This window comes from Sorex araneus, chromosome 3 (assembly GCF_027595985.1).
Source record: "Sorex araneus isolate mSorAra2 chromosome 3, mSorAra2.pri, whole genome shotgun sequence".
Classification (NCBI taxonomy): domain Eukaryota; kingdom Metazoa; phylum Chordata; class Mammalia; order Eulipotyphla; family Soricidae; genus Sorex; species Sorex araneus.
In genome coordinates this window covers 176125460-176152137 of record NC_073304.1, presented here as the reverse complement: position 1 = coordinate 176152137, position 26678 = coordinate 176125460, and the positions used below count along the sequence as shown (strand labels likewise).

General features: G+C 45.9%; 1 protein-coding gene across 2 annotated transcripts; it reads right to left on the bottom strand.

Moving 5' to 3' along the window:
- Positions 1-795: 795 nt before the first annotated feature.
- On the bottom strand, positions 796-26476 carry ALKBH8 (alkB homolog 8, tRNA methyltransferase). Of its 2 annotated transcripts, none has more exons than XM_055131649.1 (12): positions 26366-26476; positions 24645-24779; positions 22628-22865; positions 19314-19445; positions 18321-18416; positions 16204-16308; positions 14715-14785; positions 11285-11391; positions 8735-8886; positions 4989-5245; positions 3500-3649; positions 796-2610 (listed from the first exon to the last, which is right to left on the bottom strand). In XM_055131649.1, the coding sequence occupies exons 1-12, from the start codon at positions 26441-26443 to the stop codon at positions 2107-2109; spliced, it is 2025 nt and encodes a 674-aa protein (XP_054987624.1). In that variant the 5' UTR covers positions 26444-26476; the 3' UTR covers positions 796-2106. The 2 variants fall into 2 exon arrangements, with proteins under 2 accessions (XP_054987624.1, XP_004605211.2); XM_004605154.2 differs by lacking the exon at positions 26366-26476 and adding an exon at positions 25737-25804.
- Between the last annotated feature and the right edge of the window lie 202 nt (positions 26477-26678).

The following is a 26678-nucleotide window of genomic DNA, read 5'->3' as shown; positions in this document are numbered from 1 at the left end:
GTGGAAGTGCTGTCCATTTCTCCAAGGCTCTGCTCAGTCACCTGTGCCCGGCACTCGGTAGAACCAGAGTGGACCCCTCCACCCCAGCAGCTCTGCAGCGCCACTGTGTGGCCGGGCAAGTTAGACCAGGGGCAGATGAGGCTACAGGGAGGTAGTTTTCAGTATTATGAATAAGGAAACCGGGAAAACAAAATCTTTTCTCATGCATAAAACTCACTGTGATTTAAGTAGCAATCAACTCTTAATTGCGCATAGTAACAGATGAGAGCCAGCGCATGTTTCTATAGAGCACTGTCCTGAAGTCACAGATGCTTTGGATCACAGTTATTTTCCCCAGCAGTAGATTTACTCTGCTAACTATGCTGTGCGCATGTAATTGGATTAAAATGAGCCTGCTTCCCGGGAGAGCTGTGCCTTATAATCAGAGCTGGAGACATCACGTAAGCCTGGGCCATGTCAGGAGCCGGTCAGTCTTGGCTTAGACATTCGGACGTCACATAACAAGATGATCTGGTGGGACTAGAGGAGGGAAAGGAATGGGCACAGAATCTGTAGATGTTATGCTGACCAGCCTAGAAGAAATTCTAGGCAGAAAGGGAAAAAAATGAGAAAACACAGTAATTCAAAGACAACTTTTGAGGATCACAAGTTTAAGGAGCAAGCTTAGGTCTTTGCTTCAGAGAAAATAATTTTATACTAAAATGTTCACTGAAGCTTTGAAGTCTGGGTAAGAGGAGAGGAGGCAGGGAGGGAAAGGGTCCTATTTACTGAGGGCTGCCCATGCTGAGAAAGGTGAGGAACAAAGAATGTACATTAGCTTTTTCAGTGCTTGCAACAGTCCTTCAAGAAAACTGCTCAGTGCTTCACATCTTATGGCTGGGCAATGCAGAAGGGTGACGTCAGAATCTAAAGTCATGTAACCTCAATCAGAAAATTACTATCTACCACGTACTTTCCACTGCCTTTACTAGGACAAAAGTGTGCTAAGCATAACTTTAATTGAATATGAAAGATGAAAAAGCGTTTCTTACAATAAGCCCTTTTTATCTTGGATAAAGATGATCTGGGTACAAAATGGAAATTAGGGGGAGGTAGTAGACAACACATTTCTATTTAGGGGCCAGGAAAATAGCTCAAAGGGCTGCCAGACATAATTTGCATGAAGACCCATGTTCAGTCCCCAAGCAATGCCAGGTGTAACCCCTGAGCACTGAGCTGGGAGTAGCCCCCAAGCACCACTGGGTCAAATCTATTCATAGATTCATATTTTGATCCCTACTTTAGTCCAGTCCCTGATTTGCTTAGAAGAACAACTGCTAGAGGTCAAAACTGCAACCTGGGCCTGGGTGTCTCCTGAAACCTGAGATATAGTTGGAAAGAGCTGCAGCAGAAGTAGAGCCAGCCGGGAGCCCGAATCCCAGCTGCCTGGAAAGGAGTCCGGGGGACCCAGTAGCTCCTCCTCAGAGAAGTGACAGCGGTCTGTCTCCTTTGAGAAAAACTGCCCTGAGGGATGCTGCGCTATGAGATAGCAAGTGGCCGTATTGAGGGCATCTGGTCCACGGAAAAATAGACTTCCACAGGAGCGTTGATTCTATCTAGAAGTAAAATCCTTTCATCCTTCTGCTGTTTGATTGGTTGTTAGCATTTGGGCCACAACTGGCAGTGCTCAGGGGCCACTCCAGGGCTGGTGCTTGAACCATGTAGTGGCAGGAAACAAAGCCAGGCCTCCGGCACCCAAAGCAGGAGCTCCAGCCTTCGCACTGCCGTCTTGGTGGCCTACCAGTCTTGAAGAAACCAAACAGCACATTTCTTCCGTGAGTGATATATTCATAGCCATTGGCAAGCCTTTTTGTTTGGTTTTGTTTGGGGGTTGGGGACCACACCCAGCTGTACTCTGGGACTCCTGGCTTCATGCTCAGGGATCGCTCCTGGCTCTGTGCTCAGGGCTCACTCCTGGCTTCATGCTCAGAATTCGCCTCTGGCTCTGTACTCAGGGCTCGCTCCGGGCTCCGTGCTCAGGGCTCATTCCTGGCAGTGCTCAGAAGGACACAGGCGGTGTGGGGGATTCCAGCCAAACTCCACCCCACGTCCGGCCCTGCCTCCCCATCAGCGCTTCTGCAGCACCACGCACCAGTTCCCCTGGTCGTAGTAGCTCCGCAGAATGCTGGCATCACACAGAGTCCGGCAGGCGCCTTCCAGCTCGCCCTCCCGGAACACGTGGTAGAAGCGATGGAGCACAGGCCCTGGAGGTCCTGGCACTGTGACCCCCGAGTCTTTTCTGGAGTTCCCCTTGAGGTGCCAGGGAACCAGCAGGTCTTGGGAACGGAAGGAGGTCCTGTTCGTGTGGACCGGCAGTCTGGGGGGCGCGGCTGTCCTGGTGGGGCCGCTGTCCAAGGACTCAGAGCAGGCTGGGCGCCCCTCACCCACCCCAGGCATCTGCTCCGAGGCCCCGTCGTGGGGTCCCTCCTCTCCGAGGCCTGCTCCACTTCCTCTCAGGTACTTGGACTTCTTACTGTCGTGCTCTTGTTCCATTGCCCAGACGGACACCAGCGCCGTCCCCCCGGGCCTCAGCAGCCGGACAAGCTCCTGAAGTGCCGCTAATCTTCTCTCCTAAGACAAGAGGAAAGCCGGTGACAGCCAGTGGGCAGAGGGGAAGCAGGAATAGATGACTGGCTCCAGGGCTGCTAGATGCTCTGGGAAATCTCATGTAAAGGAAAAGAGGAAAAAGGGGAGCAAAGAGATGGTACAGTGGGTAGGCACTTGCTTTACACATAGCTGAGCCGTGTTCCATCCCTGACACCCCATACGGTCCCCTGAGCCCCACCAGGAGTGATTCCAGAATGCAGAGCCAGGAAGTAAACCCTGAGAATCACTTGATGCGGCCCAAAAACCCAAAAATAAAATAAAAATTAAAACAACATTTGAAGAAAAAAGGAAGCAGAGGGCCAGAGAGATAGTATAGTGGTTAGGGTGCTTGTCTTGCACATGGCCAACAGAGGTTTAATCCAGGGCACCCTATATGATTCCCCAAACCCCAACAAAAGAGAACCCTAAACAGAGCCAGGAATAAGCCTTGAGCACTTGGCCCAACAAGTGCCGGGGAAGGCATTTCCGGAAGGCACTGCTGGTCTGCTATCTCTTCCCACCTCCCCCCCCCCACATATTGATTTATAAATTCATTTACACATCTTGATTATATTTATTATTTGACTATCTACACCCTTTCTTAAAAACTGGGACACACTATAAGAAAAGAGAATGGAGAGAAAAGAGGTAAAATGAGGGTCAAATCAGTAAAATTCATGAATATTTCCAGCATTTTAGTTTCAAAGTCTTGTGCCTTTTTTTTCTGTTTATTTTTTGTCCTGTTCTGGGGCTACACCTGGTGGGTTCACTCCCAGCCGTGCCAGGAATCGGGCCCAGGGCTCCAGGCATGCTCGGCAAGGAGTCACAGCCCCAGCCCTTTCGCTCCGGATTCTGGGAGCCACAGGACACTTACTGCAGTCGCCAAGTGGTGGATAACAGCGATGGAGATGCAGGCGTCACAAGAGCCACTGCGGATCGGCACTGCCAGGGCGTCACAAACAAAGGCCTGGAACTGCCTCTCTCTACAGATGTCCACAAGACGGTGGCTGCGATCACAGCCGATCTGGAACAAAGAAAGGAGTCCAGGATGTCTTGCTCACCCGACGTGAGCAGCGACAGGCATGCTGCAGGGGACAGAGCCCGTATTTGTGGTGAAGAGGTCAGACATGATGATATAATCCATTCGCACAACCAGAACGTTGTCAGAACTCTGATTTCCTGGGCAGCATTTGTTACTTTACCAGGTATCAGAAGAAACTCAAAATAGTGGCCAGAAATAAAGCTCCTAGAATAAAAATGACTGGCAGAAAAGGGAAGTTCTAGCCATCATTTAATTGATCACACTGAATCATTTTTGGAATATGACACATTTGAAAAAAGAAAGCAGAGGCTGAGGAGAAAGTTCAGATGCCAGGGCACAAGCATTGTATGCAGAATGCCTGAGTTCAAGTCCCAATATCCCTAACCTTCAGCAAGAAAAGTGAGAAAAGTTCCTGGAGCAACAGGACAGTGGGGAGGGCTCTGGGCTTGCATATGGACTACCTGGTTTGATCTCCGGCATCCCATATGGCGCCCTGAGCCCCGTCACAAGTATCCCGGAGTGCAGAGCCAAGAGTCACCCCTGAGTACCACTGATGTAAGCATCCAACCCCACCTCACCCTACACCCACCCTCACCTCCAAAAAAATAAAGAAATTTGCAGGAAAGAATGTGAACAGGGCTGACACCCAAGGAAGTAGAGACAAGGGCCAGGAATATTGCTCCATAGTTGGAAGCTTGCCTCATGAACTTGGAGAGAAGGCAGCTAGAATATAGAAGGGATCACTAAGACAATGATGGTTGGAGGGATCATTTCGGGATGGGAGATGTGTGCTGAAAGAGAAAAAGGGACCAAACGTGATAGCCTCTCAGTATCTGTATTGCAAACCATAGTGCCCAAAAGTAGAGAGGGTATGGGGGAAATTGTCTGCCATAGAGGCAGGGGGAGGGATACTTGGGACATTGGTGGTAGAAAATGTGCACTGGTGGAGGGATGGGTGTTCGATCATGGTATGACTGAAACTCAAACATGACAGCTTTGTAACTGTAGCTCAGTGATTCAATGGGAAAAAAAAAAAAGCTAAAAAAAGAAAGTGAATGGGCATGTTCACTCATTTCCTATCTGCTGCTCATCCTTTCCTTGCATGGCCTTTGTGGGGAGGGCCGGCTGCACAGACTCTGCTCGCTGGAGCCCAGGTTCTGTCCCCGCCACACACACTCCCAAGAGCACCACCAGGAGCATCCCCTGAGCACCACTGAGTGTGGCCCCCAAACCAGAACCACAGACCAACACTGTATCATGGGAATGGGAGCAATAATGCTGACAAGGGGCCCAAAGGGAGCCAGGAGCCACAATGACTTGCCATAAATAACTCTGTGTTGAGGCCAAGATACTTTCCGTTTCCGCAGCCAATATCGGCCACTAATGAACCAGCTGGCAAGGCTTTCAAAAACTCCACGATGCGTGGCCAGGGGGTATGCCGTGTGCTGCTGAAGTGCCCGGCGATCTCCTCATAGACTCGATGAACATGGTCCCGCTCCAGCTGCGAGGCTTCCTTGTCACTCTCTGGGAAAGAGGGGGCGGTGTCCGCCATCTGGCTGTCACAGACCTGAGGGTACTCTACAGAAAAGACAAGGCAACATTCACCTTTCATTTTTAACTGAACGATCCAGAAGATATTATGTTTACTAAAATGAAAAATTACACTGAGATTTGAATAGGTAAGACACTTGCCCTACATTGCCAGACCCAGGTTCCATCTCTGGAACCACAGACAGACCCCCAAGTCCCACCATGACAGAGCACTGAGCACAGAGCCACGAGTAGCCCCAAGAGCTGCTAGGCGTGGTTCCAGAAACAACCAGAAAAGCTCTGACCTAACAAGGCCAGGAGTCTCTGTGCGGGGGATGATATAAAAGAGGAGCAGCCCATGACCACAATTCTACACACCTAACCCTGATGAGCTCCACCTGGGGGATTAAGTGTTCTCGTAGTGAGAAATCTTGGAATGGGGGCTGGAGTGATAGCACAGCGGGTAGGGAGTTTGCCTTGCAAGCGGCCAACCCAGGTTCGATTCCCAGCATCCCATATGGTCCCCTGAGCACCGCCAGGGATAATTCCTGAGTGCAGAGCCAGGAGTAACCCCTGAGCATCGCCAGGTGTGATCCAAAAAGAAAAAGAAAAAAAAGAAATCTTGGAATGTCGATGGCCATCAATAACCAGCAGAGAAATAGCCAAACTAACATATGTTAGGGTTTCGTCTTATAAAGGAATGGGGAGTTTTGGGGGCCTTAAAGCTCTCAGAAGAGTGAGACCTAGAAGCAAAATGTAAATTTGTCTGTAATCACAAGGATTTAATGTGCAGCATCTCAAGTCATTTCTCTGGACTATATTAAGCTTCCTAGAACACCGTAAGATAGGCACTCGCCCCAGTCTGCAGATGAGACATCTGAAGCACAGAGCATTGACTGTCTCAGTGACTGTGAGTCACGGGACCAAGGTTGGGACCTGGGCAGTGGGAGCCCCACAGAAGAAGGAGCGCGCCCTGGGGACACCACGGGGAGGGTGATGGCCAAGGGCACCAGTACACAACGGCGCGGATCAATGCAAAAGTTGTTCCCTATCCTTGGCAGGCTAGGAGACTCGGTGTAATCCTTCCCTGACTTCCACTATTATTGTTCCCCTTCATCCTCAGGCAAGGCTGGGACCCCCAACTCCTCATGGGCGGTGTTCTCAGTAATAAGGAAGGAGAAGCGTTTCCACAGACATCATGAACACGGCTAAGGTGATCGGTGGAAACCTTGGGGTAGTGAAGAATTAGGCCACAGAATCAGGCCTTCCAGAAATTTCCTAGAAGAAAACTGAAGGATGCCAAAGCCTGGGAAAGCCTGAAACAGGAGAACAGGAGTGGAAGTGCAGTCGCCGATAACGTCCCCAGGCTGCTCTGAACATGGCCAGGGGACCTTTAAGAAGAGTGCATCTGTGCAAAGCTTAAGGACATAAAATATGAGTGGAAAGAGGTGAGTTACATTATGTCAGCAAATCATTACGCTAGCAAATTACGTTAGCAAATTACGCTAAAATATGCATTACAGTCATCTTAATTGATCCTAGTAAAAATTAATTCTCTTGGGGCTGGAGCAATAGCACAGCGGGTGGGGCGTTTGCCTTGCATGAGGCCGACCCGGATTCGATTCCCAGCATCCCATATGGTCCCCTGAGCACCACCAGGAGTGATTCCTGAGTGCAGAGCCAGGAGTAACCCCTGTGCATTGCCAGGTGTGACCCCCACCCAAAAAAAAAAGCAACAAAAAAAAATTAATTCTCTTGAAATCATGAATACACTGAACTCACATGTTATCAAGGTCAGAACAACCATTATTACTTAAAAATTCATAAGATCTGAGCAAAAGTATCCAAACAGTGGTCTGGAACTTTAAAAACCCCAGAAAGTTAATATACAATCAAATTTACTCACAGCATCATTAATATTTGTTAATATCCATATAAAGAAACATGCATAAGAAAACTAGTTTGCTCTACAAATAGATTTCTAAGTTCCTTGAAGACAGAAGTCATTTTTGTTTTGTTTTGTTTTGTTCAGGGGCCCACCCAACAATGCTCAGGGTACTACTCTTGGCTCAGTGCTCAGGGACTATGCAGTCCCAGGAGTGAAAGCCAGGACTCCAGCATGCAAAACTGATGCTCCAGTATGCTGAGCACTTTCCAGGGCCTGAGATTCCTGATTTTCTAATAGGACAAAACCTTGTAGATATAATAAGATGTTTTTTAAAAAAATGTAAAATGTTTTATAATTATAATTCAATCCAAAAGGTAAATACCACCCATAATTAAACCCCATAGATATAAAATCGATCTACCACTGCCATTATATTCCTTACAGAACGGAAGTCTCTTGCCTCTTCGGTTTTGGGCTGTGACTCCTGGCAGTACTCAGAGGACCACACAGTGCCCACGAGCAAGCGTTGCTCCTCTGGGCAAACATGCACTGGAGCCCGTTGAACTCTGTCTATCTGTCCAGCCTTCTTTTTTTTTTTTTAATTGAATCACCATGAGATGCAGTTACAAAGCTTTCATGTTTGAGTTTCAGTCATGCAATGATTGAACACCCATCCTTCCACCAGTGCACATTTTCTACCACCAATGTCCCCAGTATCCCCCACCCCATCCCACTCCTCACCCTCCTTCTATGACAGACAATTTCCCCAATATTCTCGCTCTACTTTTGGGAATTATAGTTTGCTCGAATTTTCCCACCACCATTCAAGCCTGCCTGTCAGGGGCAGATGCTTGATAATTTATTTTCTATTTCTCACTTTGAACATGAGAGGTCGTGCGGCCATGAAAGCTCCCATGATCATGAGCTTCCACAAGCGAGGCTCTGGTACAGACCCTGGTGCAGGGATTCCCAATTGAATCCCAAAATGGATTAGCACCCTACAGAGATGCCTCTGGACCCCAGTCGTTTACAATCTTAGATGTCTGGCCTTCTTTTCTGGCTGCTTCTGGGGAGGCCATATCCAGCAGTGCTGGGATGAGTTTAGGAACTCCAACATGCAAAGCAAGTGCCCTGGCCTGAAGGGTGGGGGGGTCATGGCAAGGGTTTTCTTCTCTTCCCTTTGAAGTTTCCCAATGGACTAAAACATACACTGCTGCTGAGTTATCGACCAACTACAGAGTAATTTGTCATCCCCAACTTTCCCCATGGGTTAATAAGAAGCAATTTAGAATCTTGCTGTTTCCAACAAAACCTATTTTTGTACAAGTAATAATGCAACATCCTACCTTATAGCACTGAACTGTGACTTTAATAAATCAAATTTTTCCCCGTGGTCCATGTGTAAGAGCACAGGCCCTCAGGCTGGAGAGCTGGCACCGAGAGAAACACAGAGAGAAGATGCAGCCCCTGCCCCCAGGTGTGATCGACCGGACTGGGCCAGTGCAGGGAAGAGCGGCCTGAGGCAGGTTACCACAAACGCCACCAGGAAAGCTAAGACCAGTGTTTCCCCGGTCCTCTGAGGTGGGCCCTGAACACGCCTCACACTCCACTGACTCAATTTTACAAAAGAAACAAAGGTGTGTACTTACTGCAGTCACAAGGCGTGCGCCTCACTTTCCGGAAGGTGAACGATGTTCGTACCCCCCTCTTGCGTAAAGTCAAGTCTCCCGCATCACTCTGGATGATTCCGCCTGTGCGACCCAGGGATGCTTGAACAGTATCGAATTTTCTGGGTGTGATTCTGAAGAATAAAGCCACAGTAATTTATTTTGCATGGTATTCAGAAAAACATTTCAAGTCCTTTTAAAGAATAAGAAAACGGAACAAATCAAGAAGAGATACAAGGGCCAGGGGGATTTCCGGATAGCTGGAAGCCTGCTTCATGAGTGGAGGGGAGAAGGCAGATGGAATAGAGAAGGGATCACTAAGAAAATGATGGCTGGAGGAACCAGTTGGGATGGGAGATGCATGCCGAAAGTAGATAATGGACCAAACATGATGGCCTCTCAGTGCCTGTGCTGCAAGTCATAATGCCCAAAAGTAGAGAGAGAGTATCGGGAATATTGTCTGCTGTGGAGGCAGGGGGAAGGTGGGAAAAGGAGATATACGGGGATAATGGTGGTGGTGAATGTGCACTGGTGGAGGGATGGGTGTTTGATCATTTTGAGATTGCAACCCAAACATGAAAGCTTGTAACTATTTCATGGTGATTCAATAAAATTAAAAAAAAAAAAATTCATTGCAAGTATCTACTGGATTCCCTGAGTTGTTAATAAGCACTGTAGAAAAATGAAAGAACTTGAAGACTTTGTCTTAGGAAAGTTATCTTCAGGGTGGTTGTGATAAATACCGTACAAGTAATAAATTATTTAAGGGGGTAAAGGAAAAGAAATAAAGAAGGAAATTTTTCTTAGAAGGAACAGATAGGACGAGCAGAAACAGATGATGACTGAAATCCAGAACCAGTGATTACAGTGAAAGGAGAAGGGGCTGGGGCAACAGCGCAGTGAGCTGAGCACAAATGGCCCAGCAGAGGCCCAGGGTCATGTCCAGGCCCACACGGCTCTCCAGGTACTACCAGGCATACCTGCCCACACCCTCCACCCACCCCAGCACCAAAATGGGAGTAACCCCCTAATGCATCAGGGTGGTCCCCAAAACAAACCAACGAAGGACTCAGAGAGAAAGATGATCTGACTAATCAAAAGTCAAATCCAGAATCCAGTTAATGTTCTGATTACAGGAGATGTACCTTAAACTCATGCAAACTGAGGGAGAGTCTATAGAAAGGCAGTTGGCTTCCTTAAAAATAAGTTTCTAGCAGATGATAAAAGTTGTATAAAACACCATCTTTAAAAAAAAAAGTTGTATAAAACTGAACACTGACTAATTATATAAAATTTGAAATGACTGACCAGGAGTCACAGGGCTGGGTCACGGCAAGCAGCACAAAGGGGCGTGTGTGCGGGGATTTAACCATGAGAGCAGCAGAAGGCCCTTCTCAGGGAAGCCTGTGCTGACAGACGTGGCTCAAAGCACCCGCCTGCCGTGTGGACCCGGGTTCCATCCCTAGCATGACATAGAATAGACAAATAAAAATATAATAACCACTTGCTCCAGAGCTGAATTATAGAGTCTGAGGGTTCACTTGGGCTGCAAGTCATATTGGCCAGCCCCTGATTGAACGTCCTCGTGTTTAAGGAACATTCAGTGAAGCCAAAAAGAGCCAACGGTTCTGCCCGTGACTTACCCAAAAATGACTCAGCAAAGATAATAACATGGGAAAGAAATGAAGCATCAAAATGTTGACAACTAGTAGACATGAATGAGAAGCCTGGAGCACAGAACCTCCATTTTGACACTAAAGGAAAGAATAATTTTTTTTTTCTCTTTGAGTCACATCCGGTGATGCACAGAGGTGACTCCAGGCTCTGCACTCAGGAATTACCCCTGGAGGTGCTCGGAGGACCATATGGAATACTGAGAATTGAACCCAGTCGGATGCATGCAAGGCAAATGCCCTACCTGCTGTGCTATTGCTCCAGCCCCGAGAATAAATTTTTTTAAGGGGTCATATGGTTGCAGAAAAGCAAGTTAAACCTGTTCCAAGAAGAATCACAAAGCTAAGAGACAGGATGAGGACCTGGGACTCAGAAGAAAATGCAGAAAATAAATCTCCCAAAACCAAAACCACCACAAGGCAGCACCTCTCCGGGGGACTGAAGAAGCAAGAGTTCGATGAGGATGGATGGAGTAAAAGGAGAAGAGGCTACAAGACTTCCCGGAGGAGGAAGGCTGCTGAGTGATGGGGAGCTGGCCCCAGGCCCGAGCGAGCCAACCCCCACATTCAGAAGGAGGCTGCACCCTCAGCACAGAGGGACACGAGGAGGCACCCAGACTCCTCTGATGTCAGCACACCCTTTTCCGTCTGTAATAACCTGGCAAACTCTTTCCCGAGCCCACATACCCAATCTTGGCCCAACAGAGGCTGAAAGGATTCTATTTTCCAAAACTTAGGCCCGTGTACGCTATGCAGAGATATCCATGAGGTATTTATTTGGGGGAAGGGGGGAATGGTGGGATTTTCTCGGGTGGCATGGAATGAGAACGCCCCCAGAGTCAGAGCTGGTTTTACATACCCGTGGGCCCAAAGGTATCTCGCTTCTCCCCTCATCACTAGCAAACTCCGACGAGGCAACATGACGGGCGCCGTGGCGCCATCCGGATGCTTAAAATCCATGACTGTCTTGGAGTAAAGACAAGAAGAGAGAGACATCAATCTGAAACGTCACCTAAGAATGATTCATTGATTCTATCTTTGTAAGTTAACGGAGATCAAGCCACAGTAATGCTTCTAGAAGAACACAGCCAGCACAAACTGTGTTCACAAACTTGTGTGCACACAGAAATCAAGAGAACAAGGAACTCAGTTCCCCCATAGAGACTGAAACCCCAGAGGTCTGGGCTGAGGCTCGGGAATCAGTGCTCTGAACAGTCAGCCCAGGAAAAGTCTGACGCAAGTGGGCTGAGGATCTTACAGGATATGCAAGGCCCTGGGGTCAGGGTCAAATGCAAGGTGGCGGGACTCGGGAGCTGAAGCATTCTGATCCTCTTCCACTCATCAACCATACAACCCAAGATCAGTCACTCAACTCCTCTGTACCTCAGTTCCCAAAACATTTCAGCACCAATCCTCAACACCCCAATAAGGAATAAAAAAAAAAAAAGATAGATTTATAGAGAGTAAACAAAGATATTTGGTAACGCAAATATTAAAATGCTGACAGCAGACTGGATGAGATAGATTATAGGTTCTTATTGTATGAGTTGACTCTTCTGTATGAAAAGTTTCATACTTATCCTATAGAGTTTTTCATATTAAATAAAATGCTTAGGAGAGGAAAGACCCATTACATCATCCTCCTACCAGTTGTTTTTTTTTCCTTTTTGCACTGCCAGGGATTGAACTTGTAGCCTCATATTGAAAAGGAAAAAAAATAAACATGTACAGGTCCTGGTTCCATCCCAACACTGCACGCCCACCCCCACAACCTCACTGAGTGTGTGTCCCTGTTTAAATATGCATGTTGGCCCAGAAGCATGCATGCACCACATGCTACAGACCCCATTTGGGGCTCTGGGTTTGTTTTGGTTTTTGGTTTTTTTTTGCTTTTTGGGTCACGCCCAGCGATGCTCAGGGATTACTCCTGATTCTGCACTCAGGAATCATTCATGGCGGTGCTCAGGGGACCATATGGGATGCTGGGAATCGAACCCGGGTTGGCTGTGTGCAAGGCAAATGACTACCCACTGTGCTATCACTCCAGCCCTCCGTTTGGGGTTCTGGCACCATGTGGCACCTGGAGCACTTCACCAGAGTAGCGCTTGAGGTGGGCCTTAAAACCTAAACAAATGTAGAGAACACCTACCATTTGCTTGTTGGGGGCCACACCAGAGGAGCTCAGGGCTGACTCCTGGCAGGGTTGTGAGGACCATGTGGGATGCCAGGGATCACACGTGGGTCATAGGGATGCCATGCACAAGGTCGCACCCTATCCGCTGTCTTACCTCTTCAGCCCAGTTTTGTCAGAATAATAGAGCTCCTCAGCCAAATCAGGCACCCCTATGCGCTACATTCACATATTGTCACTAAGTGGTGGTCACACCATCACAGAGTTCTGTTGTGCAGCATGAGGACTGGTGCTGGCAGAATGAGGCCCAACCCCCACACGAGACTAAATCCAGTAAAAAAAAAAAAAACCACCCAGATATGCGGGACCAGTGACTGAAAACAGCAGGCCTCATAGGGTCGGGACTGGGCCACCCCTTCCCATCTCCCTGCCCTTCAGGGATCCTGGCTGTCACACCCATGAACTGCCTCTGGGTGCCTTTTATGCTTAATGGCCATGATCTAGAGACTCACAAATGAATCTCAGAACCAAGCAGCTCACTGCAGGGATGGCTTCAGACCCCAGTTATTAAAATTTTTATGATCCCAGGAGCACGTGGCCACTTTTGTGGCTGGGCAGTATCTCATACTTTTCTGTTGTTGTTGAGTCACTATGAGATAGGCCTTTAAGACATCTTATACTATTTTCATAACAAGCAATACAGAATAAATTATCTAGCATCTGCCAGTGGGCCAGGCTTGAGTGGTGATAGGAAACTCCAAAATAATGGTGGTGGGAAGGTGTAATGGTGATGCGATTGGTGCTGAAATATTGCAACTGGAGCAATAAATAGCACAGTGGGTAGGGCATTTGCCTTGCACGCGGTTGACCCGGGTTCGATTCCTCCATCCCTCTTGGAGAGCCCACCAAGCTACCAAAAGTATTCCGCCCACAAGCCAGAGCCTGGCAAGCTACCCGTGGCATATTTGATATGCCAACAAGTCTCACAATGGAGACATTACTGTTGCCTGCTGGAGCAAATAGATGAACAAGGGGACAACAGTGCTACAGTGCAGTGCTAATCAATTATTGTAAACAACTTTATGAAAATAAAATTTAAATTTTTTTTTAAAAAATGAAGCCCAAGGGTACCAGATATATTAGGGGAAAGAGCCTTTGAGTTAATGGTGGCGTAAGAGTGACCCTCTGGAGGTAGGTAATGTGGTAATGTGAACTGTAAGCATAAAACAGTAATATTAATACCATGGTTGGCCATGATACCTAAAATAATAGCGATAAAATTAAATCTCTTTGCAGCCTTTGGGCTTCCAAAGAAAAGCCACAAGATAAATAAATGAATGTTCCAGCCTGCAGTTACTACCTCTTGCCACCCGATGGCGATGCCACATCAAGCCACACGCTGAATCAGGGAAGTCTGGGTTTTATTAACTTCTAAAAGTGAAATGTGGAAAAAAAAAATTAATTAAAGAGGTTTTTCTGATATCTATAAAGCTGACACATTTAAATTCTGAATGCCTAGAAGGAGAGACTGCACCTTCACTTACTCTTCATTTTAAATTTCGAATTCGTTTGAATTAAGAATTGTGGGGGGTTGGGGCCAGAGCGACAGGACAACAGGAGGGCACTTGCCGTGCACGTGGCTGACCCAGGTCTGATCCCCACATATCCCATATGGTCCCCGGAGCACCACTAATTCCTGAGTGGAGAACAAGAGTAACCCCTGAGCAGTGCCAAGTACAGCCCCAAAGGCCAAAAAAAAACCAAAAAACAACCAACTGTGGGAGGGCCCAGGGCTATGGCAGCACAGTGTGAGAGCCTGCCTTTCACGGGGAAGACCTTCAGTCCAACACACACACTACCTCAGATCTCACCATCTCCAAACACACACACACACACACACACACACACACACACACACACACACACACACACACACACACACACACACACACACACACACACACACACACACACACACACACACACACACACACACACACACACACACACACACACACACACACACACACACACACCCGGGACCACAGAAACACAGCAACAGGGAAAGGAAGATGGGGGCATGGGGGGTGCCAAGGACAAGGGCATTGTGTAAGGTAGGACATCTGCTGAGTGCTTATAAGAATGAGTGAATATTTACCTCTGAGCCCAGGCTGAGAGAAATGATCTCATCCTCAAAAGCTGAATGTGTGTCCACGTGAGGCGGGATCCCTGAGGGGGACAGGACAACACATCACTCACTACCTTTGTCAACTCCACTCAAGTCCGAATATCGCATTGCGGCACATTGTTAGTCAGGAGATTCATAATCAGAGCAAAAAGGAAAGATCGGATATAAAAGGGATAAAGTTAAATAAATCTAAATTAAAGTCTCTGAAATAAATGCTGAGCCAGAGTACTTATCCCCGCCCATTCGGGCCCAAGAGAAAGATGTAAAAGACAACACTGGTTTATCCCCTGGAACTCTGGGTCTGGAGAATAAGCATACTAATAGTGGGATAGGGTGTTGGGGGATGGTGGGAGGGAAATGGGGGACATTGGTGGCGGGAAATGTACACTGGTGGAGGGATGGGTGCTGAATCATTGTATGACTAAAACCCAATTATGAACAGCTTCGTAATGGTCTACCTATCTCACGGATATTCAATCAAAAAATTTTAAAAAGTAATGTGGAGTTCATGCCCAATTCAATCAGCTTACTCAATGGCTAAATAAATAGCAGTACTCCTACACTGAAATAAACTTTAAAAAAAGAAAATATTACTACTCAAGGCTTAATCTGTAACATGAGCAACTATAATGAGTTGCAATAAATGCAAAAAACTGACAACTCTTGCAGCTAATAAAACCTTTACAATTATGTAAAAATACTACTAAATGAAAAATATCAATAATCTAAAGATTTTTTTACAACCATGTCAACCTAGAACTGTCCTCCATATTTTTTTTTCTGGTTTTTGAGCCACACCCAGTGGTGCTTAGGACTTACTCCTGGCTCTGCAATCCGGGATCACTCCTGCAGGCTTCAGGGGACCAATCATATGTGGTGCCAGGGATCAACCCGAGTCAGCCACATGCTCCACCCTCCATACTACAGCTCTGGCCCTGGTTTCTACCTTAACAGAGAAAAAAGAGAAATATCGTGTAACTAATTTCCTTTTCTGTAGTTGTATATTATTGGTTTCTTTTGTTTATGTTTTTGTTTTTGATTTTTGCTTTTTGGGTCACACCCGGCGATGCACAGGGGTTAAGTCCTGGCTCTGCACTCAAAATTACTCCTGCAGTGCTCGAGGAACCATGTGGGATGCTGGGAATCAAACCCGGGTCGGCTGCATGCAAGGCAAATGCCCTATCCGCTGTGCTATCGCTCCAGCCCCTTGTTTATGTTTTTGAAGCAGCTTTCTTCCTCTCTGAATTAGAGTAAAACACAAAAAAATATTCACAAGTAAAAACTATCAGTTTGTCCCTACTCTGATAGGTTTGCAAATAATTAAATCACACAGGTAACAAGCATATTAGGCTAAGAGTTAGTCTGAGTTAAAAAGTAACATCTTTGCTCTTAGAGAACTACATATTCTATTTAGTTATGAAACATACATGACAAGAATTTCTTTTAAAGAAATACGCACCATGTCCAGGTTCATACTGGTTTACAGTTAACTGATCTGGTTTGTAGGTAATGAAACCTTCCTTCAACCATGCCTCCAAAATGCTCTCACAAAGGTCAGGAAGACCTGAAATTATTAATTACAAAGATAAAAACATTAAAATTCTGACTTAGCCTGTTTTACATTATAATTAAACAAAAAGTCACTGTGATAAAAATCATTTTATCATTTAGCAGTCAGACATAAATAGAAAAAGTCACAAGAAAAGCAAAAGGAAACTTTCTTATAAAGTTTGCAAAAAGCAGAGTATTATCAAGAGTGGACCCCAACTCCCCTGAATCCTTTCTGCTGTACTGGGGGGGCCATGCCCAGGTGCTGGGATACCACTCCCAGATTGGTGCTAGAAGGTTGCTCCTGTGGTACCCAGCACAGCACTCAAAGCATGTGTTCAGCCCTGGGAACCATCTCTCTGGCTTTGCTGGTCCTGAGTCTCACCAAGCTATTGCACAGATTTGTTTTGTTTTGGGGGTGACACTTGACAATACTGGGTTTTTTTTCTCCTGACAGTGCTCAGGGACCACAAAGTGCCATGGATTAAGTCCCTGGGTCGAGCACACACAGCATGCACACACAGCAGTCCTTCAAGTAACTGGCCTGAGCCCCATTTCACTGATTTTACCAAATAAGAGGCTCAAAAGGACAAAGCTGATCGTTTTGGCATTTTGCAATATAGCAGTTAAATTATAAAATGTTACTACAGCATGTACAGGAAATTAGCATATGAAGGAAAAAGAAATGCTTTCTTTTTCTTGTTTTGAATAATTTTAAAAACACACTTTCATGCTGGAGAGGTAGGCCAGGGGTGTGATGACTGACCTGCAGGTGGCCCACCCAGGTGTACTGCCTTGGTACCACACGTGGTTCCCTGAGCAACACCAGGAAAAAGCTGTGGGCACCACCCGATGTGCCCCCACCCTGCCCAAAAGAAACAAAGAACCCCCACACTAACTAAAAAACTATTAAACTATTAAAAACTATTTTTAAAAATTATTAAAAAGCTATCTATTAAGAAACTAATTTTTATTGGACTCATAAATGTTATGAGGAAAGCAAAGTCATAAAAACAAAGATAAACTTGACTTCAACAAATTATATTCAAAATACAAGCAAAATACATACTATACTATACATAATATATACATATATATATAGAACTTTTTTTTTTCAATTAGGCAATCCTTTCCAAAAAAAAAAAAAAATGGCAGATTCAAAAAGAAATTCATTCATGGAAAAGTAAGCACAATCTCAAGCTTTGCACTACTGTACGCCGGGGAGTGAGTGTGAAAGGATGGCACATACTCAGTGAGAATGTGCGGGTGCTCTCTTAGTATCTACCAACACATTTAAATAAACACAACTTTGACCTAACAAGTGGACAGCTTAGAAGAATTCCCTCTTGAGAAACTTCCATCGGGCCCCAGGGAGGCGGGGGCGTAAAGATGTGCACTGCAAAATTTCTCTAACGCGGGAAAACTCGAAACAAGCAAAACTAACAAAAAGGAGAAACCAACACAATGAAAAATGATGAAGGTGTTCAAGACGGGGCTGGTGCGCATGCTTGGCATGCAAGGAGGACCAGGTTTGGTCAAACCCTGACCGGGTCCCCCGGAACACCGCCGGGCAACCGGGCAACGCAGCTAGGATAAACCCAGGTATGGTCCAAATCAAACCACACTAAGTATCCTGAAAGGAAGCAAGCAAGCTGGAGTGATACACGTGCTACATGATCATAGAATTTATAACATGCCATATAATACTACATGTTAAAAATGACAAGCTTTTCTAGATAACTACCCTTAACATAAACTCATTTTTTTAAAGACTTGGAAAATACATACTGAGTTGTTAATAGTTATACTTCTGAAAAGCAAGGGAGAAAGATAGTATTCAAATGGGACTTTAGCTTAGATCTGTACATAAATTTTTTTACAACAAAACAAAACTATAAATTTAAAGTGTTTTAAATTTAATCAGTTGTTTCAAACCTTTTCCTCCAAGCGGCAAATGAAACATATTTTTCTAATATGTTTCAATTTTTTTTCTGGACCACCATGTATCATTTGTTAACAATTACTTACCCCCAGGTAACGGCTCATCTTTATTCACATTGTTGTTCTCATAGTGAAATTCATAACCAAAATGCTTCACTCGCCTGTGTTTTAAGGATTTCTGAACTATGCAAAGAGAAGAAAATAAAGTATTTAGCAGAAAAAGAATTTCATTCTTTCATCTATTCCCATGTCAGTACTGCAGATAATAATCAGGATAGCAGGGGTAGGAAGGGAATCTGGGAACATTGGTGGGGAAAAGTTGATCGTGGTGGTGAGATTGGTGTTGAAATATTATATGTCTAGAACTCAACTATCAATAACTTTATAGACTATAGTTCTTTAATAAAAGGAAATAAAACTGAAAAAAAATAATAATCAGGATAGCAAAGGTAAGTTTTGTTAACTGGCATCTTAGTGTCTTTAACAAAATTAACTATTCTACCTCAGATCTGTTCTTTAGTTTTGTTTAAGGGTCAAACCAGTCAGGGCGATGGCCTAATCCCACGGGTGCTGAGGGGACTATACTATTACACTATTCTTTTAAATCCAAAATTTTGACACTTAAAAGAGTTGGACCCCATGGTGTAAAAGAGTTAAGTACATATTGCAAATGATCTAGAAAGAATCAGATTAATTTTCATTTGCTCTCAAGAGGCGTTTAAGACACTATAATAGTGTGGTATTGAACTGTTGATTCCTTAAGAGGAAATATGATTTAGGATTGAGTGAGTCAAATAAATTAATCTGCAGAGGGGCTTCAAAACATTAGACCAAATGCTAGATAATAAATATCAATCAGTGTAGAGCTTAAAACTGAGAGTTCTATATCAATGCTACTAATCTCAAATGTTCTTAAGAATTGTTGACATGATTTGTCTAACAATGTATCCAGGTTCCATTCAGTAATTCTGAGAAAATATTAAGAGTTTTAAAAAACCAAAGGAGGAGGAGAAAAGAGGGAGCAGTGACATGGCATTTCACAAAAACTTTCAATTATCAGATTCAAAGTATCTTACTTACAATTTTGATTGTCTGTATCTTCTGTCCAGTTAATACTTTCCAGAAGCAGTTGTTCAACCTCAGAAGAAACAATATTTTCTATTACTGTGAGGCCTGGAGGTAAGGCCTGGCATCCCGATTCTTTCCACTGTACTGTGAGAAACCAAATGGAAGTAGTTAAACACTAAACTTAAAAGTCCCAAAATACAAATTCTGTCCAGTAGCTCTGTCAGTTCATAAGACTCCCAATTATTATTTTTAGAAACAAGAATGCTACATGACATATAGATTGAGCTGAAAATCATGCTCCACTTTGTTTACTGCAATGACTCACAGAAGCACAACAGTACTTAATAGGTTTTCTCTTTGAACATGACCGAGTCACTTTTTGAATCTAAGAAACAAGTTTTCATATACAACCTACAGTATTTCTCTACACTGGAAAATCAGGTTGTCTCTAAATAATGAACACCAAGAATGTAAAATCTCATTTTTGCTCTTATGTTCTTTTCTTGGCGGTTGAGAGTCTGGGGGCTGGGGCCGCACCCCAAGATGCTCAGAGCCTATTCCTGGCCCATTACTGGGGGTAGAAACAGGGTTGCCCACATCACAAGGCAAGGACCTTCACAAGCTGTCTCTCCAGCCCTGCCCTGGTGATCTCGAAGCTACCTCAGGTCTTCAAGTAGCAGGAAAATGTAAAACAACATAAAACTTTCTAATAAAAACACTACGGCATGAAAAATAACTGAAATCCCACTGTCCTCCAAAATTTTAGTTAGGTTCATCTCTAGAATGAAAAGGGAGATGAATTCTGACGAGGCTGGAGAGGTCTGCTTTGTGTGCGGGAGGTCCAGATTCGGTCCCTGGTAACTCAGGTTTCCTGAGCCCTGTGCGCAGAGCCAGAAATAGTCCCTGAGTTCCACTGGGAATGTTCCTCCCTACAATATTTTGACTAAATAAAGGAAACAGTAATTTACATTTAGTATTAGCGAACAGACCATTCTGGGGAGCACGTGGTGACAGGGTTTGAATTCCTATCTGGTAACCCAGTTTGGTTTTTTTTCAATGCCTTAAACTTAAGTCAAATTTTAAATTAAATACAATGAGAATAATCACTTCTAATAACTTTTAAAGGCTTTAAGTTTCTTTTGAGTCTCACTTTGAAAAAAAAAATTAGATTGGATTATATTTATCAACCTACCCCCACAAGATATTTTAAAAGAACTCTTTAACTGCCTCTACAGGTGGTAAATACACACACACAAACACACACACACACACACACACACATATAAAATATAGAAATATATTAGGTGTCTAAATCAAAGTTCTAGCTGAAGTACTCAGATGATGTTCTTTTAAACTTTATGTTTCATATTTTCAGCATCATTAGAATTAAGGTGGGAACATTCAAAAAGAACAAGAGTGGAGAGGAGCGATAGCACACAGACTAGAGCAATAGCACAGTGGGTAGGACGTTTGCCTTGCACATGGCTGACCCAGGTTCAATTCCTCCGTCCCTCTCAGAGAGCCTGGCAAGCCACCAAGAGTATCTCACCCACACGGCAGAGCCTGGCAAGCTACCCGTGGCAGATTCCATATGGCAAAACAGTAACAAGTCTTATAATACAGACGTTACTGGTGCCCACTCAAGCAAATATATGAGCAACAGGATGACTGTGATACAGTGATGCAGTAAAATCAAAGTTCATCCTACTGCATCTCATTTCCATGGGACAGTGTAATAAGTGTAATAAAGCTATAATAACCCCTGAAGTAATTCTATAAATTAGTGGATAAAGTATCTATTTAAAATTAACTGAATTAATTTAGTTAAATAAATTTACGTTGAATTTAAATAAGTTTACATTAAAAATTCAGTTCCTAGAGAAGCGGCCAGGCATTCTGGTGAGCAACGCGGCCCGGAAAATGCTCCGGACCCGAATTGGGGCCAACAACACCGGGGAGCCGGAAGGAGGAGGTGCAGCCTGCACACCTTCTCCAGATGGAGCCCTGGCGACACTGAGCAGCAACTAACACGGCTCCAGGATTCGGGACTGGGACACATCCGAGCCGCGAGGCCGCTAATGCAGCCACGCGACCTTTTCTAAAACCTGAAAACATACAATCTTTTAATGGAAAACTAATTATCAAATGCTTCCTTAGTAGGGTTATCTTGTTTGGGGGTATAACTCCCACAACAATAGTGAGTTTTGTGTTGAAATATAGAACGTAATCAAGGTGAAGAGAAAATGAAGTGAAATTCATCAGTTATACAGTTGGGGTGAGGGGCGGGGGGTATACCGGGGATTTTGGTGGTGGAATATGGGCACTGGTGAAGGGATTATGTTTGAATACAGTATAACTGAGACATAAACCTGAGAACTTTGTAACTTTCCACATGGTGATAAAATTTAAAAATTTAAAAAAAAATTCAGTTCCTGTGCAGCAAAGCTAGTAGGTAGGTCAGGAGCTGGACTTGCTCATGGCTGAGTCCGGCATAGAATACAGCCCCGAGCCCCACCAGGAGTGAGCCCCGAGCACAGAGTGAAGAGACTGCCCAGAGCACGTTGGGTGTAGCACAAAAATAAATAAATACAAGTAAAATTTCAGTTCCTGGATCACATGATACCAGAAAGCACAGGTATGACTATGGGAACAATTTGGTCACCAGTGAAAGTCCTTTTGCATCTGTTTGTCTTGGGGGGGGTCACACCAGATGAAACCAAGAGCGTGGGGATCATCTCTGGCTGTGCTTGGGACCATATGGTGCTGGGGATGGAACCTGGGCAGGCATTCAGCTCACTGGCATTCTCTCCCACCCAGAAAGTTCTATTGGACAGATGCTCAGATGCCCTACAAAGCTTTAGGGAGTTTGAATAGCTAAAGATGTTCCTCCATAAATCTGAAACTTGACATATAATCATTTGGATTACAATGAATCCTGAAGCAATTAGCTAAAAGCTTCTGGACAGACACTATGAAATAAAATGATAACCTGAATTGTCAACAGTAAATTTTCAAAACACAATTAGTACCAGGATTCCAAACTAAGGACCATACATAATGGAAGTATATATTATATGTATATCCAGCTCCTTAAAGGCAGGCTCTGTCTTAACCTTTACCTACCAGACCTGTGCCTGGCACAAACAAGGGCTTAAGTAAGTTTGTTAAATTAAAAGGAGCTTCTTAGCTGACGTCACAGTAATTAGGCATTCAAATGTCACCATAACACACACACACACACACACACACACACACACACACACACACACACACACAAGAAACTTTTAAAAAGAAAGCATTTTTAAAAGATAGGTATATGAGAATACCTTTTTCCACAAAATTCAAGTACAGAATGATCTTCTGTCCTAAATCATCCTCTATTTCTTTTCCATTGAGGGCAGCATAGGCTTTCTCGGATGCTTCCGTCGTTCTGTATCTTACAAATGAGTAGGGCTTATTAGGAGGCATGAGGAGAGCATCCACGGGGCCACATTCCTCTACAACAGGGAGCAGCCGGTCCCTACTGATGCCATTACCCAAACCACCATTGGCCACAACCAGGTTCTAGAACAAAAGGAAGAAAACAAAAAGAGAAAATAACTTGAGCAACTGACAGGAACCCGTTGAGTTTCATTAGGAGTTTTAAATAAGATTGTTCTTGCATTAAGTTTTCTACAGAGCTTTATTTATTAAAGAATAAAGTTTTCTGTTGATGGTTATTCAGTTCTGCAAGTTTTGTTCGTTTGGGGGCCAGCCCTGGCTGGTGCTGTTTCTATCTGGATGGTGTCGGGGGATCAACCCTGAGCCTCCTGAGTGCAAAGCATGTGCTCCAACCCGCTAAGCTACCTCTGGTCCCTCGGTTTTATCATTCCATATGAAGCATGAATGAACATTGAACTAAGTATCTGGAAATTAAAAATACTCCTATTTTGTAAATAAGATTTTAAAGCAACTTTCTGCTGTTTCTAAAATGATCACACATAAAAATCAAAAGGTAATTTTGGGGGGTCCATAAATCTAACTTGAAAAGAGGAGAGAGGAAAAATGGAAGGGCTTAACACTTGCAGATATTTTTTTGTCAGAAACCGTGCTATATGCTTCACCTCAATTATCAATTATTGTTAAAATCTTCAGAGATTCTACAAAGTGAATTTTATAGGAAAACTGAGAAATAAAAAGATAAAGCTAAGGCAGAGATTAGGAAAAATCTATTCCTGTCAGTGTCTAGAATCAACACTTTTGCTATACTAGGAAAAAAATCCCAAGTATCTAATTCATTCTGCAGTTAAACTGATTTCCTTTCTAGATTCCAATGATTGTGACTATTTAAAACTAGGGTCATCCCAGCAGTGTCCCGAGGCCAAGCAGGCCTCTCCTGGTAGTCCTGGCCTGAGGCTGGACACCGCTCAGTACCACCGGCTGAGTATACGCCACCCCTTTGAGTTCTCTCCCCACATCTCTATCCTAGTTCTAAGGGTCTAGTGCCCATGCAGTCTTTGCACTTAAAAAACATTTCTAGGGGCAGAAGGTGGCTCAGGTGACAGAACACGTGCCGTGCTTGTATGAGATGCTGAGTCTGAGCCCCTTCCCCAACTCTGAAGTGTCTAATAGTTAATTAAGTCCAATTAACTGTTAATGATGTCACAGGTGTGAAGTCACTGGATTGATACTGGTCAGAAACACTGAAGTCCCCAAACCCAGAGGAAACGCCCCACAATTAAATCCCAGAATGGACCTTATACTGATTTAGATCTCTGTCTCAAAGAGTCCCTTAAGTCTCCCTTAAGTAGTCACTCCTAACTTAAGATGAGGCGCACGGCGGAGCAGAAGCCTGCCTTGAGGGACGCACGATGCTCTGAGAAGTTCTCAGAGTCCCTCAGATACTTATTATTAAATAATTGCCATGAGATAATGAAAATACTCTGTAAATAAGATCTAACGAATAAAAAAAAATGTTTCACAGCATAAAATAAAAATGGTTTATAATGCGGACTGACATAGGGAATAGAAGAATGGATTAGGATCATTGAAATGAGGATTTTATTGTCATTTTATACCAAGGATCATATATAACCTCTGAGGACCTTAGTTTTCTCACCCTTTCCATAGGTTTTTCAGGGAATTACATAGAAATGTTAATTTAGGTAAGCTTTGGAAACAGCAAAGAGAGCGTTAGCTGCTATTAATGTTCACCCAGCAAAGCCTCTTGCCCGCATAACAGAGGGAACTGCATGGGGCCTGAGCCCTGCAGTTCAACCATCCCTGCACGATACAGAACAGAGAGGGGCAGCCTCTCCTGCAAGCACAGCACCCTTTGCACCCACGGCAGGCACAGTCAGTCACCTGGGTGGGATGGGCCACTGCCTCGATGCCTTCATGCCTCAGCAACGTGTGTCTGGCTTTGACCTGTTTCCTCAGAGACTTCTTCTCAGCTTTGCTAAGTTTGCAGCTACTTCGGTGACCGCTGTCCATGGCACACTGAAAGGACAAGAGCGTGCATCAGATAATAAACAGTACCACGTAGTTAGGTTCTGGGGTTCGATGTGCGCCCGCGGGTGGCCTGGGGGTTGAATGTCTGTCTGTGTCTGTCTGTCTCCTGACCCTTGTGCCTGGTAGTCCTGCAGAAAGACAAACTCGGCTGGCCAGGGGCTGTTTGCCAGACCAGGGTGAGTGTATGCCCCCAACAACTGGCAGGGGGTCCCAGCTGCAGAGTCTGGGGGTGCTCTGTCCCTTGTCCCCAGGTCCTGCTGAAAGACAGACCTGGCCAGCTGGGGCTCCTGTGCTGCCAGGACAGGCTGAGTGAATCCCCCCAACAACTGTCAAGAGTTTCAGCTGCTGAGGTCTAGGAGTGCCCTGTCCCTTGTCCCTGGGTCCTGCAGAAAGATAGATCTGGCCAGCCAGGGGCTGTTTGCCAGGCCAGGGTGAGTGTATGCCCCCAACAACTGGCAGGGGACCCAGCTGCTGAGATCTGGGGGTGCCCTGTCCCTTGTCCCTGGGTCCTGCAGAAAGACAGACAGGGCCAGCCTGGGGCTGTTTGCCTGGCCAGAGTGAGTAACTCCCCGCAACAACTGGCAGGGGTCGCTGCTGCTGAGTCTCGGGGAGCCCTGTCCCTTGTCCCTGGGTCCTGCAGAAAGACAGACCAGGCCAGCTGGGGCTCCCGTGCTCCCTGACCAGGCTGAGTGAATCCCCCCAACAACCGGCGGGGACCCCAGCTGCGGAGTCTGTTGGCGCCTCCCCATTTTAAGGGCGCATGATGGGGGCCACAGGAGTGAAGTCCCGGGACCGGCCCGGGTCACAAACGCCCGAGTTCCCAAACCCGGGGAAACCCCCACAAACGCGCCCCTCCCACCCCGACAGCTGAGGCCCGCGCGGAGCCCGGAGCCCCCAGGCCGGCCAATGACCAGCAACCCCCCCCCCCCCCCCACGAGGTCTCACCTCTCCCGTGCTCGCTCCGGCGCTCGCACTCACTACCGGGCTCTGGGCGCAGCCATGTTGGCGGGCGGAACTACGTTTCCCAGGAGCCCCGCGCGGCGCCCGCGCCTCCCACAATCCCCCGCGGCGCCCGGCCGTTGTCTCGGGGCCGGAGGGAGCCGGTGCAGGGACTTTTGCTCGCGGGGTGAGAGCCGGAGCGAGGCAAGCGGGCTTGGGTTAGGTCCCAGGACGTGGGTAGGGCGAAAGGAAAGGCTCACCGGTGGAGAAGGTGAGCCGTGTGCCAAAGGTAATGGTTAGGGAGGAACCGTGCCGCCCGTGGGACGCCTGTGTAGACCCCTGATCCTGCGCCCCTCCCCGGGTCACAAACGGGGACGTTGGCCACAGTGCAGCGGGCAGGGCGCTGGCCCCCAGCACCGCCAGGCGTGTCCCCAAGCACCCAGGTAAAAGAGTGGCTGACTGTTAGTATGGCTTAGGTCTCCTCCCTTAGGAGTATGGTCTCCTCCCATGCAGCTCATTCCTGCCGTGTGGCAGGACCCCGCCCCGACCCTGCAGATCCAGCGCCAGCCTCTAGCTCAGCACCTCTTCTTTGGGCGTTTGGAGCATCGCTGTCTGTGATGATGAGGGAGACTCACCTTCTGTAGCGGGGGCATCTTCCAGACAGGACTGCAGATAGCCACTTCTCCGCGTTCTTTGCACCGCGCTGAGCACATGGGCCCACTCAGACGACAGTGGAAGATGCAAAATGAAATTGCACCTGGCAGACGTCAGGACAACGGAGGATTAGCATTCCCCTGGCCCGAAGGGAGCCAAAGCACATTTAAGACCGCCTCACTTAAGCTGGTCTGTGATGCACCTGGGCTAGAATGCCTCCCATAGGGAAGATGGAATCTCGTGCATTTCAGTGTAGGGCAGTGATGGGAACTGGCCTCTGACTCTGGGTCTACT

Coding starts and splice junctions, on each gene's coding strand:
- ALKBH8 (XM_055131649.1), bottom strand. CDS start 26,443: ATGTGCTCAGCGCGGTGCAAAGAACGCGGAGAAGTGGCTATCTGCAGT. Junction 16,309..18,320: donor AGATGAGCCGTTACCTGGGG/GTAAGTAATTGT, acceptor TAATAATTTCAG/GTCTTCCTGACCTTTGTGAG. Junction 11,392..14,714: donor CTCTCAGCCTGGGCTCAGAG/GTAAATATTCAC, acceptor CTTTACTCCAAG/ACAGTCATGGATTTTAAGCA.